The following is a 16,352-nucleotide window of genomic DNA, read 5'->3' as shown; positions in this document are numbered from 1 at the left end:
ATGCTTCTCCTGCACATACAAATACAACAAGATTCTAAATCTCATAGGAAAGATTGTATATCTAATGTATGAAGAAGGCTGCTCAGGGCTCCCAATCCATGGTGTAGCCAAGAATAGCTGGATTGGTGGATGTGGCTGAATCATTGCCATACATTTTACAGCTGCCATGGTTTACTGTTATGCACATTGCATTGTTATATTTATGGAAATACCGGTAATAGAAATCTTCGTCATGTTGCTTGTTTTGCATGACAAAGTATATAATAATAATAAAAATAATAAATAATACCTGACTAGTTTAGCAATAATATTATTAATAAAAATAAATAGTGGTATTTCAACAATAATACTTCTGAAAAAAATGTCTGAAATGTGATCTGCCACTGCTGACCTTGCTTGGAAAATATTACTTGTCTGGTGTTCATACTGCTTCTTTGGCTTCTATTTCTTGACTCTAAACTACAAAATAAATTAAAAGTTTTGAATTCACTCTGATTATGCTGGCAGTATGCTTGATCTGGAACAGTGATTTTTTTTAAATACTTAAAGCGAATGCAAACTCAGGGTTTTGTATTGAACTGGAATCAAACCTATACAATGCAAAAATTGGTATCAGGCAGCTCTTCTTTGCAGAAGGGATATGATATGTTCCTAAATAAAACAAACTTTCCTGACTGTTTGCAATCTTTTATTGACTGTACAGTGACATTGGCGTGTGGGGGTGTATGACCCTGGCATAACTGGGTGCTATGGGTGGAGTGAATGAACATGGGAGTTACACTATTCTAGTACGTTAATTAAGATTGCTGAAAACCCAAACCTATAAGAGAACTAGGTGATGTTGGTGCTGGTGATGGAGTGAGGAGAGGTGAGTTTAGTGACACTTTAATTTGCTAAGAACATATTATCTATCTTACTAGCCAGAGCCTTCATTGTAGCCCCAATGCTGCCACTGTCATTATCACCCAGTCCTTTTTAAAGCTTGGAGTCTTTTGCCATCTTCATTGGGCAAGGCATAACACCTGTACAAGTGCACTGTAGCTAGCTTTCATCTTGGCACAGAGCCATGTCAAGTCTGTACAATAAGCCAATATACAAAAAAAGAAAAAAGTGCTGACTGGCAGGCAGAATGATGTTTTACAGTGAAAAATCCCCATGTGTCAGCAGTTTGTTGTAAGCAATAACATCCAATCAAATAACATTTTCAGGCTTCACATTGCCATTTTTGCAGATTTCCCTTTATACTACTTTGATGTAAGGTATACATCCTCTCCTTGGCCTTATTCCATTATAAATTGTATATGGCAGCAGACATTGACTGATAAGCAATGATCAGCTGCTGGAAGGATGTTGTGGGCAATAGGAAAATCAGCTGAGAGGCAACATTGTGTATAGAATCAGCGGGTGGGGATGATTGGCATAGACCATGAACATGGCAAAAATGTGCATGAGTACATATTTACCAACAAACAGAAAAATAACTGATGCAAAAATCAAATAAATGATTGTGAAAATATTTATTATTTACCAAAGTGTTAGGGCGTGTTCAAACCTTTGTTTTTTCAGGATTTTTTACAGGCTGCAAACACTTACAAACGTCTTGTAAAACATACTTTAAATGAAAGTGAAAGGGTAGGCTTTCATAGGCTTTAGGCCATTACATGTGTTTGTTCCAAATCTCCATGTAGCTTCTAGGGTTGTTTGGCCATCCAACGGTCTTCACAGACTTGGAAACGCCTATAAAAGCCTATACAGGCTTTTGCAAACACACACTTTATTTGCCTGAAATGATCCTGGAAACCTAGTTATGTAAAGTGGGCTTCCAGCAATGTTTAACAGCCTCGTTTTTCAGAAGCAGGTCTGAACATAACCTTAAAAATATAAATGTCAATAATTCCAAGCATGTTACATGTAATGTACTACCCACATATAACACATTCAAGGCAGATGTTAAAAAGTAATTGACAAAATGACAGCTACAGAAGTTTTTTAAAAAATAAGGTAAAACAATAAGATATATATATATATATATATATAAACAAAGCTTTAACTCTTCAAAAAATTACTTACAGTAGGTCCTTTAAGTGATCAGATTTTCCAAACTCATCAACTGTTATCAGATTTAACAGTGTACATGTACTTAATGAACTTCCCCTATTAGCTCCTGTTTGGTCTGTTAAATATACAATTAATAGTATTTTGGTATATCAGTTCAATATGTGCCAAAAATGGTAATTCTGTGACAAATCCAGTAAGCTCATACCCAGTCTCTCCACTGTTATCAGTTAGCATTGTTTCCAGGTCTTTCCAAAACACCTCCCCCTTGTGCTATATACATGAGTATAGGAAGAGTCCTAATTTTCTGTTTTGGGTGACAACGCTACCCCTTCTATAAAGTACAATCAGTGAACTTTGTCATTCTAGGTCAGAAAATGTGTTACTTGCAGATCAGCACACTCGGTGAAGCTAAAACCTAAAAGAAGAAAAAGCATCAATGCCTAAGGACATGCTATAAGCTGCAATATATTCATTGTTCTTGGGTTGAGACTTTAACATTCTTCTTGTTGTACCTGTCGTCCCAGGTTAGTATGAATCTGACATGTATTTTGTTACCGTTACCAGTTTCCAAAATGTGGCTATCGCTTCTAGATCCAATCAAGCAAAATGTGAAGGGAATGAAGACTGAAGAATGAAGTAGAATGCTTTGTGTGACCAGATCCTGCCATATTTATTTTTTTTATTTTTAGGAAATAATATTTTCTCTCATCATACGGGATTTGTTACAGTCTTGCAGGCTGTTATTTAATGAAGTAGCAATCAGCAAATTGGTCTGCTAGTACTACACTAGCTATTTCATAGTAACACACAATCCAAAGAACAATAAAGATGTGCTAACAATGACAATGTAAGGAAACTAGCAAGATTTTTGCATTTGGGTTAAGAAGAAAATGTTGTTTTCCATAGTTCCTTGTTTGGCTATTTTCTTTAGGAAGAACTGGAAATCCAAGAGGAATTAAGTCACCAAGTGTGAGCAGGTGAGGATAATTTAGATGGGAGGGTGATTGTTCAAGGGATTTGGCACTGCTGAGCCACAGGGAAGAAAGGTAGACTCTGCTGCTGGGAATGATGTGGTATTAGCAGGGGTGCTTTGTGGTCAGGGATATAAAGAATAATATTTCTAGGGACATGACTTTTAAAGTGGTTGAGGGGCTTCTAGGAACAACCTGGTAATAAGCCAAATGTCAGACAAACAGGGAGATTATATTTCCAAGGATGCTGTGTAACTGAACTGAGGAGGGAGGGCAATAGTGTGCACAGGGGAGCTGCTGAATTGGATAATGTTGTTTCCAGAGACACTACAGTGCTGCATTGGCACCGGTAAGAATAACACCACCAGGTACAAGATGATTGTGAGACAATAATAGAAGCAAAGAGGCATTGCCAAGAAATATTTCTGTTTTTCTGAATGAGGGAGGCCATGTTAGTTGTTGTGTCACTGCTGAACTAGGAATGGGAGGGCGGGCATTTCCAGTGACATGTATAAACAGATAACAATATATCAAATGTTTCAACACATCCACACTCTATCTAAAACTAATATTTTAAATACTCCTAATTATGACCTAAAATGTAGGGCAAAGAATTTCATATGTAATGCAAGCAGGAAATGTCTGTATCCATGCATCATTAAATAGCATGTGTTAATGTCTGAAAGTGCTTTATTACAGTATTTCGTTTTAGAGCCTATTCATACTTGTACATTATGATAATGTGATTTACCATAACACACGGCAATGCTCCTGCTCTAAATGCAGAGTGTTGTGCTGCCATTCACTTTACAGTTGTCATTAGAACAGGAAGTGAGAGCAAATTCTCTATTATGCACACATGAACATCATGCCATATATATAAAATGTAAAGGCTAATGCTAAATATATATAAATTATATATATATATATATATATATATATATATATATATATATATAGTATAAGCCTTTAAATGATGTCTGTGCCCCCATTGGAGGTATAGATTTACAGTTTTTAGGTAGCTATTAATAGAAAATGGAAAACGTTAGCAATTGGTTAAATGTCCACTAGATGTCTCAAGCCTGCACATGCTAATACAATCTTTACAAAGGAATGTCTATCTAATAGGATCAGTCTGTTAGAACCCTGCTTTTACAGTGTGTGGGGTGAATGCTTTCATTAGCTATAGGAATCATATTGTGAAGAATATATACACCTGCCTGTTTCAATGTCCAATATGGACATTTATGCTACTTTTCATCATTGTTCTGTTGAAAGCATTCATTTTCACTTTGCTGGAGAAAAGATTACTGTATGTCTAGCACCAGAACAACTGTTCTCATAGCAACTGTCTAGATGTTTGGTAACTATAAAGAGAAAACATGATTTATAGCATCTGTTTAGAACAGGAACAACTACAGAAAGTACATGAAAAGGTTTGTACTCCTAAACTATATCATTTCTTTATAAAATAGCTTTATTCCAAAGCCAATTTAATTCATTGATTGTATGCCATAAATTGGATAAGTGTTTAGGAAAACACACAATACAGATGGTCTCACTAATACTTGTACAAATAATATTGAGTGGCAGAGATTAGAAAAGTTTACTTTAAAGTAATATTGGACTTGAGCAGAACTATAACTGATATAGTCCCATCCCAAGACCATCTAAATGGTGTCAGCTTGAACATGAACATGGTTATAATATTTAAATATAATGCTAACATAAAGTGTTATTATTAACAATAACACAGCCTGAGGCGAATTTTGAGGGGAAGCCAATTAACCTAATTGGATGCTTTTGAGATGTGGGAGGACACTTACTCTGACAAGGGGAGAACATACAAACTTGCTGATAGCGTCCTGGCCAAGGTTTGAACCTCGGACCTAATGCTGGAAAGGTGAGAGTGTTATCCATTGAGCCTACCATGGTGCCCCTGGAAGTATAATATTTGAATGTAAGAATCTCCTTTGTTAAGCTTTCAGAGACATGGGGGGGGGGGGATTAATATGAATTACTACTCCACCAAAATAGGAGAAGCCTTTTATTGGTTTTGATTTAGAAGTTTGCCTATAATAAGACAGCAGTTTTTCAGATTTTTTTAAAGGATCTTCACAATATAGTGGATACATTTTTTTGGCACTTACTTCGATAAGACAACAAAACTTTTCCTTCCTTCTGTACATACAGCGCCATTTTCCTCTATGGAAGGGCATCCCACTGTGTTCCCCTCCATAAGAAAGCACAGTGGTTGTTTGCGATCAGATGTTCATTATTCTGCCAGTATGAATTAATGAACAACACTGGGGAACCACTACCACTACCACATTAGATTTTCATGCAAGACTAACTTGACCATTTGTCCAGGGCAACAATAATCTGCTGTGTGTACATAGTTTTAGTTGGACATTGTGAGCAGCCAGGTTCTTCATTGTAGAAAAGATAGAGTATGTCTTGTCTACAAAATGAAATTATCTGCTTGCCTAAAATTATTTAATTTCTTAATTGCAATTATCACTGAATAATTTTTATGTATTTTTTTTATTAAAAAGGATGTCTTTGGCATTACTACAGTATGAACATGCCTATGAAAAAACAGGTAAGAGAAGATGTGCCTACATGCATAGAAACTAAGGGCCTGATTTAATAGTTCTCCAAGGGCTGGGGAGAATACACTTTCATCAGTGAAGCTGGGTGATCCAGCAAACCTGGAATTGATTTCCTCAATGTCAGTTTGCTATTTGTTAGTAAATGCTTTGAATCCTGGACCAGATCCATCCCAGGTTTGTTGGATCACCCAGCTTCACTGGTGAAAGTGTATTCTCAAGTCACTCCTATGCTTCCCATTCCTGCTACTCCTGAAAGCCTAGTACGGGTACTCCCCAGGTTACATACGACTACCTGTACTGACGTAATAAAGTATATACACAGGTGGTTTGGAGTATAATATTATATTGTAGCATATTTTTTGGGTACAAAGACATTGTAACATGTGTGCAGTATCTACAGGTTCTACGTGGCCATGACCTTGTAAACAATTCTAACTGTTTAGATCAGCCAGGGTTCCTCCAAATGTTGCTAGGAGTTCCTTGAGCAATGGGCAATGTACCAATGAGATCAGTTAAAATGACAATGATCTTTTTGGCTAACTGTAGGAGTGACATTCCAGCCATTGGCCAGCTATGTTAAAGGCATTTTTCCAGACCACCACACTGATGTACTGTGAACTATGAATAAAGTAATTATAGCAGGGGTTCCCTGAGGACCTGAAAGTTATTTTAAGGGTCCCCCCTATGATATAAGGCTTGGGAAAAACTGGTTTAAAGTAATAGGATCATGCTGTTCATTTTAGTGCATTATGCAAGATGTAATTTTAGTCTCTTCAATGTACGAAGGGTACCCCACTCTTTTAAAATGTTGGCAATTGTAACTAAATGCAGATCTAAATGCTGGTTGTATTATTTATCTACCAAGAAGCAACCTGAAAGCAATATTTATATATATATATATATATATATATATTCAACTACCTAAAACAAATCTAAAATAAAATGTTAATATTATATTCATTTCAATCAGCCTTACTAAGCTTTTTAATTCTTACGTCTAGAACTGACCTTTCAAAAAGTTATGGTTGTCATGACAACTCTTTCTTTAATGATTCATTTCAGTAATGTCTAGCTGTTGACGCAGATATGTACCATTCAGGAATGATGTGATGTAGGCTGGCTCATACACATACTGTATATATGAAATAATGTATGTACAAAATTTCATTTGTTACTTAGAGAACACAAGAAGTGGTGCCGCTTAGGTTCTATTTATATGCTCTTCACCAGGGGTAGAGCTTCTCCTTCAGGGGCCGTTTTTACCGGAATGGACACCAGAACATAAATTCTTCCCCTACCAGGAGTTTCCTTTCTTTCATCAGATAATCCATCAAATCCCCAAAGGAACAACTTCCCAGATTAGCTACTTTAACATATGTATTATAAATATGAATTATGTGTTGCAAGCACTTAGAGAGGTGCAAAGTGTGCTGTTCATGAGGGCAACCGACATTCCTCAGCCAACAGGGGCCAGAAGTCAGTTTACCGCGGGAACCCAAGTCAGTTCTGCATTGGGTCACACTGTTGGTTTTGTCTTAGAGTCTGGCAGATAGATGTATGGAAGTGGTCTCTGATTTACTTGAATGATCCTAGGGACACATATAGGATTCATTAAATTTCTATTTCAAATGGAACATACAAAGTAGTGGATTGTAGTATGCTCACTGGCTTGTTATAAAAATTATTATGAGACCAAGATTCAATCTTCTAGGCCTAAGGAAAGCCACAAGTCCCAAACATGCCTAGTTTGGGCTGGTTGGAGTCCATATTTTGTGCTGACATATGATCATCTGGTTGACAGTTCATAAAACCTTATCCTCCAGAATTATAAATTTAGGAGCATTATAGGTGTGTCTCCATGAAGCCACATATACTACCTGAACACACCTCTCAGTGCTTCTTCATCTTACTATCATTTGATCGAATTGGTCACTCCCTTGTGCATTTACCTAGAAAAAGCCATTAGGGCGCTCTCACAGAGAGCTAAGGACAAAATGATAAAATGATAAAATGGAAGTATGAGTACTGTATTCCACAAAAAAAAATTGGGAATAATATTGCTGATAACAGTCAGCAGACACACAGAGCACAGGAAGTTATCAGATTTCTGGCAACATCAGGTATTTCTTGCCCGTACTGAACTGATATATCAAAACTCTTTCAACTCTGGTACATTTAACAGCAGGGCGCAAGCAAAAGAAGATTATTGGGGTTCACATACCCTTTGCTTGAATTATTATTGTCTCTATTGAAAGGAAAATGCATGCAATTTTTTTTACAGGACGTCGAAAACTGTCACATTTGTAAAAGAAGTGTAATAAAATGTCACCATTTTTAGTAGCAGTTTATCTACTTTGCGAAAGTTTTTATTCATTAAGCATTTGGGTTGGCAGAAGTGTTATTAATGATTACTTAAAGAATTGTAAAAATTCATCACATGTGGACTGACATATCAATGAAATAACAATAGGTGTTAGATTGTGTATAGTTCATGGAGAAACTTAGATATTCTATAATATCTACAGGCAGAAATGCCTTAGAGTCTTCCCTTTTCGTAATTACAGTGTACGCATAAAACATTAAAAACCCTTCAAAATATAATCATTTTTATTGAATTTGGTAGATAAACTCTGTGCATTGGTCAATATATTAAGAATAGATTCAAGTAGTTGATTTACTTTTTAATTTGAATTTAGCTATTTTTTTAATTAAAAAAAACGGCTACAACAGCAGTTCTCATTTTTACAATGTTCACCCTGAAGATACACATAAAACTATTTTCAGGTCTTGGTAAACCTCTTTTAAAAAAGGGAGATCTCTGGGCAGACTTACCTGTTTTCAGAAAGAAGAATACCTAGCCAGTGACTGGCAGGGGTACTTAACAGAGTATCTAGTAGTAGTTATTAACATTCAGCTGGACTTGTTCTTGTAATGTTGAAGATGTTTTGCTCTGCAAGCTGCATCTTCAGTTCCACTGATGATCAGGTAGAACTGCTGAAGCAGCTCGGGAGAAATAAAACATTTTCAAGATTACAAGAGTGAGTCCAGCGGAATGTGATTAACTAATACTAGATATACAATGACCTGGATAAAAGAGAACCTCTACAGACATACCTAAAGGAGCAGTTCCAGCCATTTCTATCAAGCATGTTCCAAAAGATGAGCTCCTAACCCCTTCTCCCTTTTCTTTTATTACTCTTAATATGGCATTTGGTTATATGGTTTGTCATGTTTTATGAATGAGACTGAATAATACATTTCATGGATTTTTTTTAGTGTGGGTTTGAAAAATTTAAAGATAAATTCATGCTTGCTTCAAAATTGCTTTGTGTTTCATATTTACCAATATTAAATGTAACGGCCAACTTTTTGCCCAATAAATGCGTGTTGTGTATTTATTTCTAATATGCTGCATGTTGGTTTCAGTAGGGATGTTGCTTGTATTTCAGTGAGTATACTTACAATTTACAGAAATATAAATTATCATAATAAATAACTTTATGTTTTAAATGTTTTAAATATAAGCATGAATGTAGCAAACATAGAACTTTTGACAACAAGGTTAGATATGCTGTTCTAACACTGCTCCATACTGTAAAACAACAACAGAAAAGGAATTTAGTTGGTAACAATGGTGGTCTCTCCTAACACCAGTGGCCAGTGTTAAAATAAATTTGAACTTTGTAATTCAGTGGACAAATTGCTCCATAACATTTGTGGCCAGAGTAGTTGGGGGAATCATTAATTATTGCTCACTGCTAAAAGGTACCCCTGGCACCATCAGGAGGAATCCTAGGCTCCTACAGAAATGTGGTTTATAAAGTTTGTCCTTTAAAGTTGTACACTGTACATACTTGTCAGTAAGGGTTGGTTCATCACTCACTTTGCAGAGAACAGTGGGTTTTCATATACCGGTAAGTGAAATCAATCCATTCATGAGCAGATAGCACAGTAACTTATATGTGCAGCAGTCAATCAGGCTTACTTTGTGGGTTGTGTGCCTTATCTTAGCCTCCTGAGACATAAATGTCCATCTCTCCTGATTTTGATCTGCTGAAGTTTAAATATATTTTAAAAAACAGTTTTACCACCAGTACTTCTCCGGCACCTTCTGATATAGATGTATTATATATATTTCAGTGGGGAGTCCTTCTGCCTGCATTGATTATAGGTAGAAGCTCTTGGGGAGTTTTAGAATGGCAAACTAAAGGAAAAGGTTTGTAAAGGGACACATAACTAACAAACTAGGCTAGCTTAAGTGCTAGGCTATTTGCATATTGGTAGCTGAAATGTTGAGAACAATCATCATAGTAATGTGCAGCAGGATTATGATGTTCTCTGCAAAGTTCCATAAAAGATGGAAGATTATCGATGTTGTTCACTAAATTATATGAAATCATCAGGCTTTAGACCTGATTCAAAGGAGACTTTCCAAATATGAGGATGGAAACGCTTCCAGAGGTTTGAATGCAAATATTCATGATCCCATTGATGGCTCTTAATAAATATAAACATTAGAAGGCTGCCTTTAAACTCAAAAACTTATGTTTGTGGGTATGTATCAGTGGTTATGGTGTGTCTAGGTTATTCCTAGCTATAAGCCTTTTTGAAAACAGATCCATACTTGAGACTGCTCTATGTTTATCAATTCATTGTCTAGTCCAGTGTTTCCTGATCTTTATAGCTTGGTGGAACTCAAGAGTTGACTATTGTGGAAAGTGGAGGGGTCCACAATCGGCAATTCTGTGGAAGTTAAAACCTACATGTTCCATTGTTTTTTGAAAAGGTGACAGATTCTCCTTACAACAAAATGTGATTCCTGGATTTGTACGGGTTATCCTTCAACCACATGAACCTGTGGGCCAAACCTAAACACAGGGCTGTGAAAGACAGAGGGAACTGAGCATGTGTATTGGAGTAAGAATGCTTGGCCTAGGTGGGAATCGTAGTGCACAGTGAGGGTGATTACTGATTTTGAATGGGGTGGGATTGGTGGGAAGAAAATAGGTTTTAGAACTAATTAAATGGTGTCTGTTTCAGAGTGTAACAGTCCTAATGATGATTCTTTAGCACAATTTCCACTGATTTAGATAATATATTTAAAAGTATATATTGAAATAATATACACTATGCATGAATCACGTTGTTAACTGTGCTACAATCCTGATTAGTTTTATGTCCTAAATTAATACAAATAGTGAATGAAAAAATAGTAATCCTATCTGGCAAGGGCTCTAAAAAAGACATTTTCAGTTTATTTTTACTACATATGGCAGTTTAGTTGCTTTTTCCCTGATGCTTCTGTCATCTGTGTGACACATACAGTGCCTGAATAGAGATGAGATTTCACTACATCTCTTACACCCACAGTTTTCACAGGGAAGAAAACAGCATTGCATTTCCTGGCAAAGGTTCTGAGTCTGTTGGTATAATTACTTTCTTGGACAATCAGATAATTACACTAAATGACTCTAAAGAATGCAACACTGCTTTGGTACGCAATAAATATACATATTTCCCAATAAGTAAATCATGTGTGTAGCTGTTCACTCTTAGCCAAATGGAAACAATATAATCAGCCATATAAGTAGTAAAAGTATTGATGCAATAACATTGTAGCAGTCATTCGGTTATCTACTTTGGGCAATTATTTTGTGACCAGCTCAGAATAAATGTAAACTAATTGGCCTTTACTGACCTTGGATCAGTTGTAAGATTTGCTGAGTACAGTGATTTGTAAGTGGTTTCTAAGGTTTACCGTACACTGTTGTAATAGTATTAAAAAAGCACTAAAGCCAAAAGCTAAAAAGACAGAAATAAGTAACACATATAAATAAAAGACAATTTACCTTGTGCTCCTTGACTGAATAACAGTCTTGGTATAGAATCCACATCCAGAAAGTTTGACATTTTGAAATTTTATGGGACGTTAACAACAAAAATCTGCAAAATAAACAAATACATACCCAAGTCATAAACACATGTATAAATATATTACATTAAAGCTAAAGTTTATTCTGCTTATACTTTCCTTGCCCTGGTGTGCCCCCACCAACCCCAGCAACATGTTAATGATGTCATAACTTGGGGCTTAATTTAAAAGGTATTCTCCAGTAAATTCGCTCCAGATTCGTTCATATTTTTCACTTATGCAGAGCATTTCCTGTTGTTCCAGCTGTGTAAGTTTGAGATTGGCCACTAGATGGCAGAACACGTCATTATTTTAATAGGAACTGAAAGGATATGCCTAAGGAGATACAACCATCTGTCAGTGAATTTCAGACAAATTGATGGAGAATAATTTATGGAGCCCCTGGTGTTTGTGTTTTTCAATGCAATGCAAGCAGAATGTGGCTGCTGAGGGCAGAAACATAAAGGTCTTGTTTATAGCTTCCTAAAATCGACACAGCACTCTTCCTCAATACACCTCTAAGAAGCCCTAAACTGTGAGCAATGCAGTGTGCTAGCTCTTGGGGGGAGTTTTGCACACTTTTATGGGTGAAAGCCAATCTAGAGAAATACATTTGCTTAAGCAGACTGCATTTTCTTGCACACCTCCCTGGACAACACTAAAATGAGATGTTAAGCCTCAGCGATTGAAATAACTGAAATCTAATGAATTTCAGATTTCAGAACTTTTAGGGAAATGGGGGGACACATACACACATTGCAATAAAAGAAAAAATCTTAATCCCAATCCAAATGTTCCTGTCCTTCTAACCTGCTTGGTTTCCATCCCTCATAGAACCAGAATGCTGCAAACATTAAAAAACCATCAAAAAACCATAAAACCATAAAAAATCATTATCAAAGATCTGGGACCAATCCAACAGAAAAGCACAACTACCCCAAAGGGTGCTGATTTAATTGCTATGAAATAAAGGTCAAATGCGATTTTAAGATACCCTCATTTCTACTAATTGCATTGTTGTATTTAATTATTTCTTTATTTATGAGTCTTTTCCTTAAGTTTTTTGTGCCCCTAGGATATTTTCACATTCTTACTTTTTAAATGATCATCTATGTTTAGGAGCTTCTCCATTTACAACAATAACCACCAAAGAGAAAAAAAATGCACTTCCCAAAACATTCAAACTCAATCCCTTCTAAACATACTACATACTATAACAATTTAGGTCAGAGTAAAACTTAAAAAGACATGGTATCTGTTCCGTTTAAGCAGTGTTGCCTATGTACCTACATAATGTACCTGCCTATGTACAATACATAATACCATATAGTATGATGAACAGTATTCACAAAATATTAGCTTGCTCAAAATATTTATATCTTTAAATCCCATTTGGCTGTTGTTACAGATCTGATCTGTTTTCTATGCTGTTTCCCTGGTTGTAATACCTGTATAACGCATTCAATACTGAGCCACTGACCTGCCACAAGTATGCAGATCAGAAATTCTGATGTCACTTGACCTTTCTTTTTTAAATTATTTCTCTGGTTAGCATCAAAGCAAAACATCCATTTTGGTTTTCTTTCATGTATAATGTAATACATTTCTAACTCAAATAAATACAATTATATAATAAATAAATATGATTATATTGTGATAACTGTGGAGTAAGCCAAGGAACAGAAGAGTGAATATGTCAAGTAGCTGTATTCTTTACAATTTCATCATATTGAATTTGTACTCTTGGGTATCAACAGTTACTTTCTAAAGCTTTTTTTAAATGAAGTGAACCATGTCATACACCAGCATCTATATTACTGTAAAGCTATGCAATAGTTTATAATTGTCTTCTATTCTTGATGAAATGCAAGAGGAATAATGACTCATAGAATGACTCACAGCAGTCTCTACACTGGAACACGATTAAAGACAATGTCAGTAGGATCAAAGCCACCACTGCTGGGATATATATTGTTCTCCCCATGAGACATTGTACCCCCTGTGTATTAATCTATTAACACAAGTGCACCATTGAAGGTTGTTATAAGGGCACCAATGATGCAGGGTCTTCATCTATAGCACATACAGTACATCTGCATCTGCCATACAGTATATATCTTGTAAATGTGAACAGTTTTTATTTACTTAAACCATGATCAGGGTGTTTGTGCTGATATTGGACTGAACCCAATGTGTCCTCTTCAACAGGGCATGGCATGCTAAACCTTGTAGTCCCATTACAACTAGAAATCTCTGTTATAGTAAGATCTGATGCCAGTATGAATTGAAATACAGTACAAGAACACAGCTGCTTTTACATAGTCAAGGACATACTCCACTTAAAAGGTAAGTGCCATTCACAAATGTGCAGAGGATGCAATCTTATATACAAGAAGCAGAAGAAAAAAGAATGAATACATAAAAGAGATAAATACCAAAGCATGCAGTAGGAATTCTAGTATCCACCAGCAGGCAAGTGCTAACTTTTATCTCCTAAAATTCTAGCATTTATATCCACAACAATAAGTACTTACTGCCAAATGTCCTGATATGATGGCTGTCTACAAAATCAGCTCCCACACCAAGTTTCCTTAATCATTATAAAACTGCTCAGTGCAAAGATCAAATCTGATTCTTCCACCAGAACCCAGATGAATAATGCATAGCATAAGGCGGACTTCCTGTGATCAACTGATAAAACTGGCTAGTAGCTGTAACCACGGCAACAGATTGCTTTAGCACCATCACCTAAATGTCCTCCACTTAACGTGAAGGAAATCACTGGCCCTCCCCTTAAACTTACTTAGGATTTTGAAACTGAAGCATCATAGATAATCTCTTTCAAATTCAGATTGATTTTTTTTTTCAGTAACTTAGTAAAGGAATTTCATTATCTTATTGGAGTTGTTATTGTTATAAAAGAATATGACGATCGGCATCTCATTGTGATTTATATCATTTGGTTAATAATTCACTCTTCACGCAACCTATTCATTTCTGCAGCCAAAAAGAGCTACAACCTGCTGTAGAAAACTGTTTCTTAGTAACCAGCAGTTTATCATCATTAAAATTGCAGTATAATTAGTTTGGGATCAACGAAAAGCTTAATTATATAAAGATCACGCTTCTTGCACCTTCACCAGTCATGGCGAAAACAAAGAAAAAAACAAGATTGTCTATTTAAGAATGGCTGTGCAAATGGCAAGAACAATTTGCAAAGAATGGTAACCCACAGCAACCAGATCTGCAGATATAATTGCACTGCAGTCGTATTAGTGAAAGATTTAACATGAGATATACAAAATTGCATAAGGCTACGTATACACTTGCAATGCTTCCCTGAGCCTAATAATCGGCTCAGGGCCAATGTCGGACGAGATTCTGGCATGTGTACAGCGGCATGGCAGATCCATGGATGATGGACGACGAACGTCCATCATCCATGAAAAGAGAGAGCGCGCAGCAGGGTGCCGCTTCGTCGTTCTCCCCCTCCCCTCTCCATAGAGCAGAACGTCACTGTATGTACATAACTTGTTCGTGCATCGTGCAGTGCTTAATTTTTGGAAAGGGTCGTGAAAGATCCTTTCCAACCACAATTATTGCACGTGTGTATCCAGCCTAAGGGATTGTAACAATGCATCTCATTCTGGTCAGATCAGTGAAAGCTGAATTTCGATTGGTTGCTGTTTTTATTTTAAAAACAGGGAAACAGACATTACTTCAAACATTCCCTCCTGGGACACTTCCAGGTCCATGTGTTTTAGTGGCAGTAATCGATTCCCATCAGGGAATGTCATATTTCTTGTTTTTATAAATAGAGCTCTTAGTTTTTGCTCTTTAAAATATTAAACTTTTTCAACTGTTTAATTTGTAATGTTAAGACAATTATAAAATATACAGTATATAGTACTTACCAATGTTTCACAATCCTCTCCTAAATATGAACAGCACAAAACAGCAGCCTGGAACTCACAGCACTTCAAGCACAGACTGTCAAAGCAAATCCTTTCAGCTATGCTGTCTTTTCTTGCTATGACGATGTCAAGCCTTCCTTCTGAATTCTGACTGATAACTGTTTGTTAATAACGTGCGTTACCTGCTAAATTAAGGGAGCTGAAAGGTTTTTTTTTTTTATCATTGAGTGTTTTGTGCGTTCTTTATCTGCCCCCTCAGATATCATTAGCATGGAAAATATTCATGTGCAGGTCTGTAAAGGTAAGCAGCAGAACACAGTCAATCCACCTTTTGTACAGTTTTCTTTTTCCAAAAGCCTACTGTGCTGGTATTGAGATCAGACAGTAGTGGGAGAATAATTATAACATCTGTCTGTGTTCCTAAAGAATAACTATCTAATTGATTGGCTGCAGGTCTGTATGGCTGCTATAGGGTTTTAATTAAACCCCAACACTGCTGATGACTCACACGCAGGGAAAAGATGATACACAAAAATGGGACTGAACAGTTTCAAATCAGAGACAGAAATCATTAGGGACAGGATCAGGGATGTTTAAAATAAAATTGCATTTTATTTTTATGTAGTGGTCACGACTAGTGTTGGTGTTAGAATTTGGGTTGTCCTTATATTCGACTCGAATGTGGCTTTGCAAATTCAGATAGACCCGACCCGATAAACACGGGATTCGACGGCGCAAATTCGTAAAAAAATGTGTTAAAAAAAAATAAAATAAGGTTAAAGTAATTTATTGAATGTGTGTGATTTGATTTACTAACTTTTATTTTTTTGCAGGTTATCCCAGAATGACAGGATGATTCCCACGGCTGCACAGCCGAAGGAATCCT

General features: G+C 36.3%; 1 protein-coding gene across 4 annotated transcripts in view; it reads right to left on the bottom strand.

The window, feature by feature from the left end:
* The window catches only part of PHACTR1 (phosphatase and actin regulator 1), a 182,210-nt gene extending 166,614 nt beyond the window's left edge, over positions 1–15,596 (bottom strand). For 3 of the 4 annotated variants that reach the window (XM_072411702.1, XM_072411707.1, XM_072411705.1), the window contains exons 1-2: positions 14,087–14,219; positions 11,491–11,584 (exon numbers count right to left, since the gene is read on the bottom strand). In XM_072411702.1, coding sequence (XP_072267803.1) covers positions 11,491–11,551 — 61 coding nt within the window. In that variant the 5' untranslated portion in view covers positions 11,552–11,584; positions 14,087–14,219. Of the gene's footprint in view, positions 1–11,490; positions 11,585–14,086; positions 14,220–15,466 lie in introns of those variants that run through there. The other variant, XM_072411703.1, reaches the window with a different exon arrangement.
* Between the last annotated feature and the right edge of the window lie 756 nt (positions 15,597–16,352).

This window comes from Pyxicephalus adspersus, chromosome 5 (genome assembly GCF_032062135.1).
Source record: "Pyxicephalus adspersus chromosome 5, UCB_Pads_2.0, whole genome shotgun sequence".
Taxonomy (NCBI): domain Eukaryota; kingdom Metazoa; phylum Chordata; class Amphibia; order Anura; family Pyxicephalidae; genus Pyxicephalus; species Pyxicephalus adspersus.
This window is presented reverse-complemented; position numbering and strand designations above follow the sequence as displayed.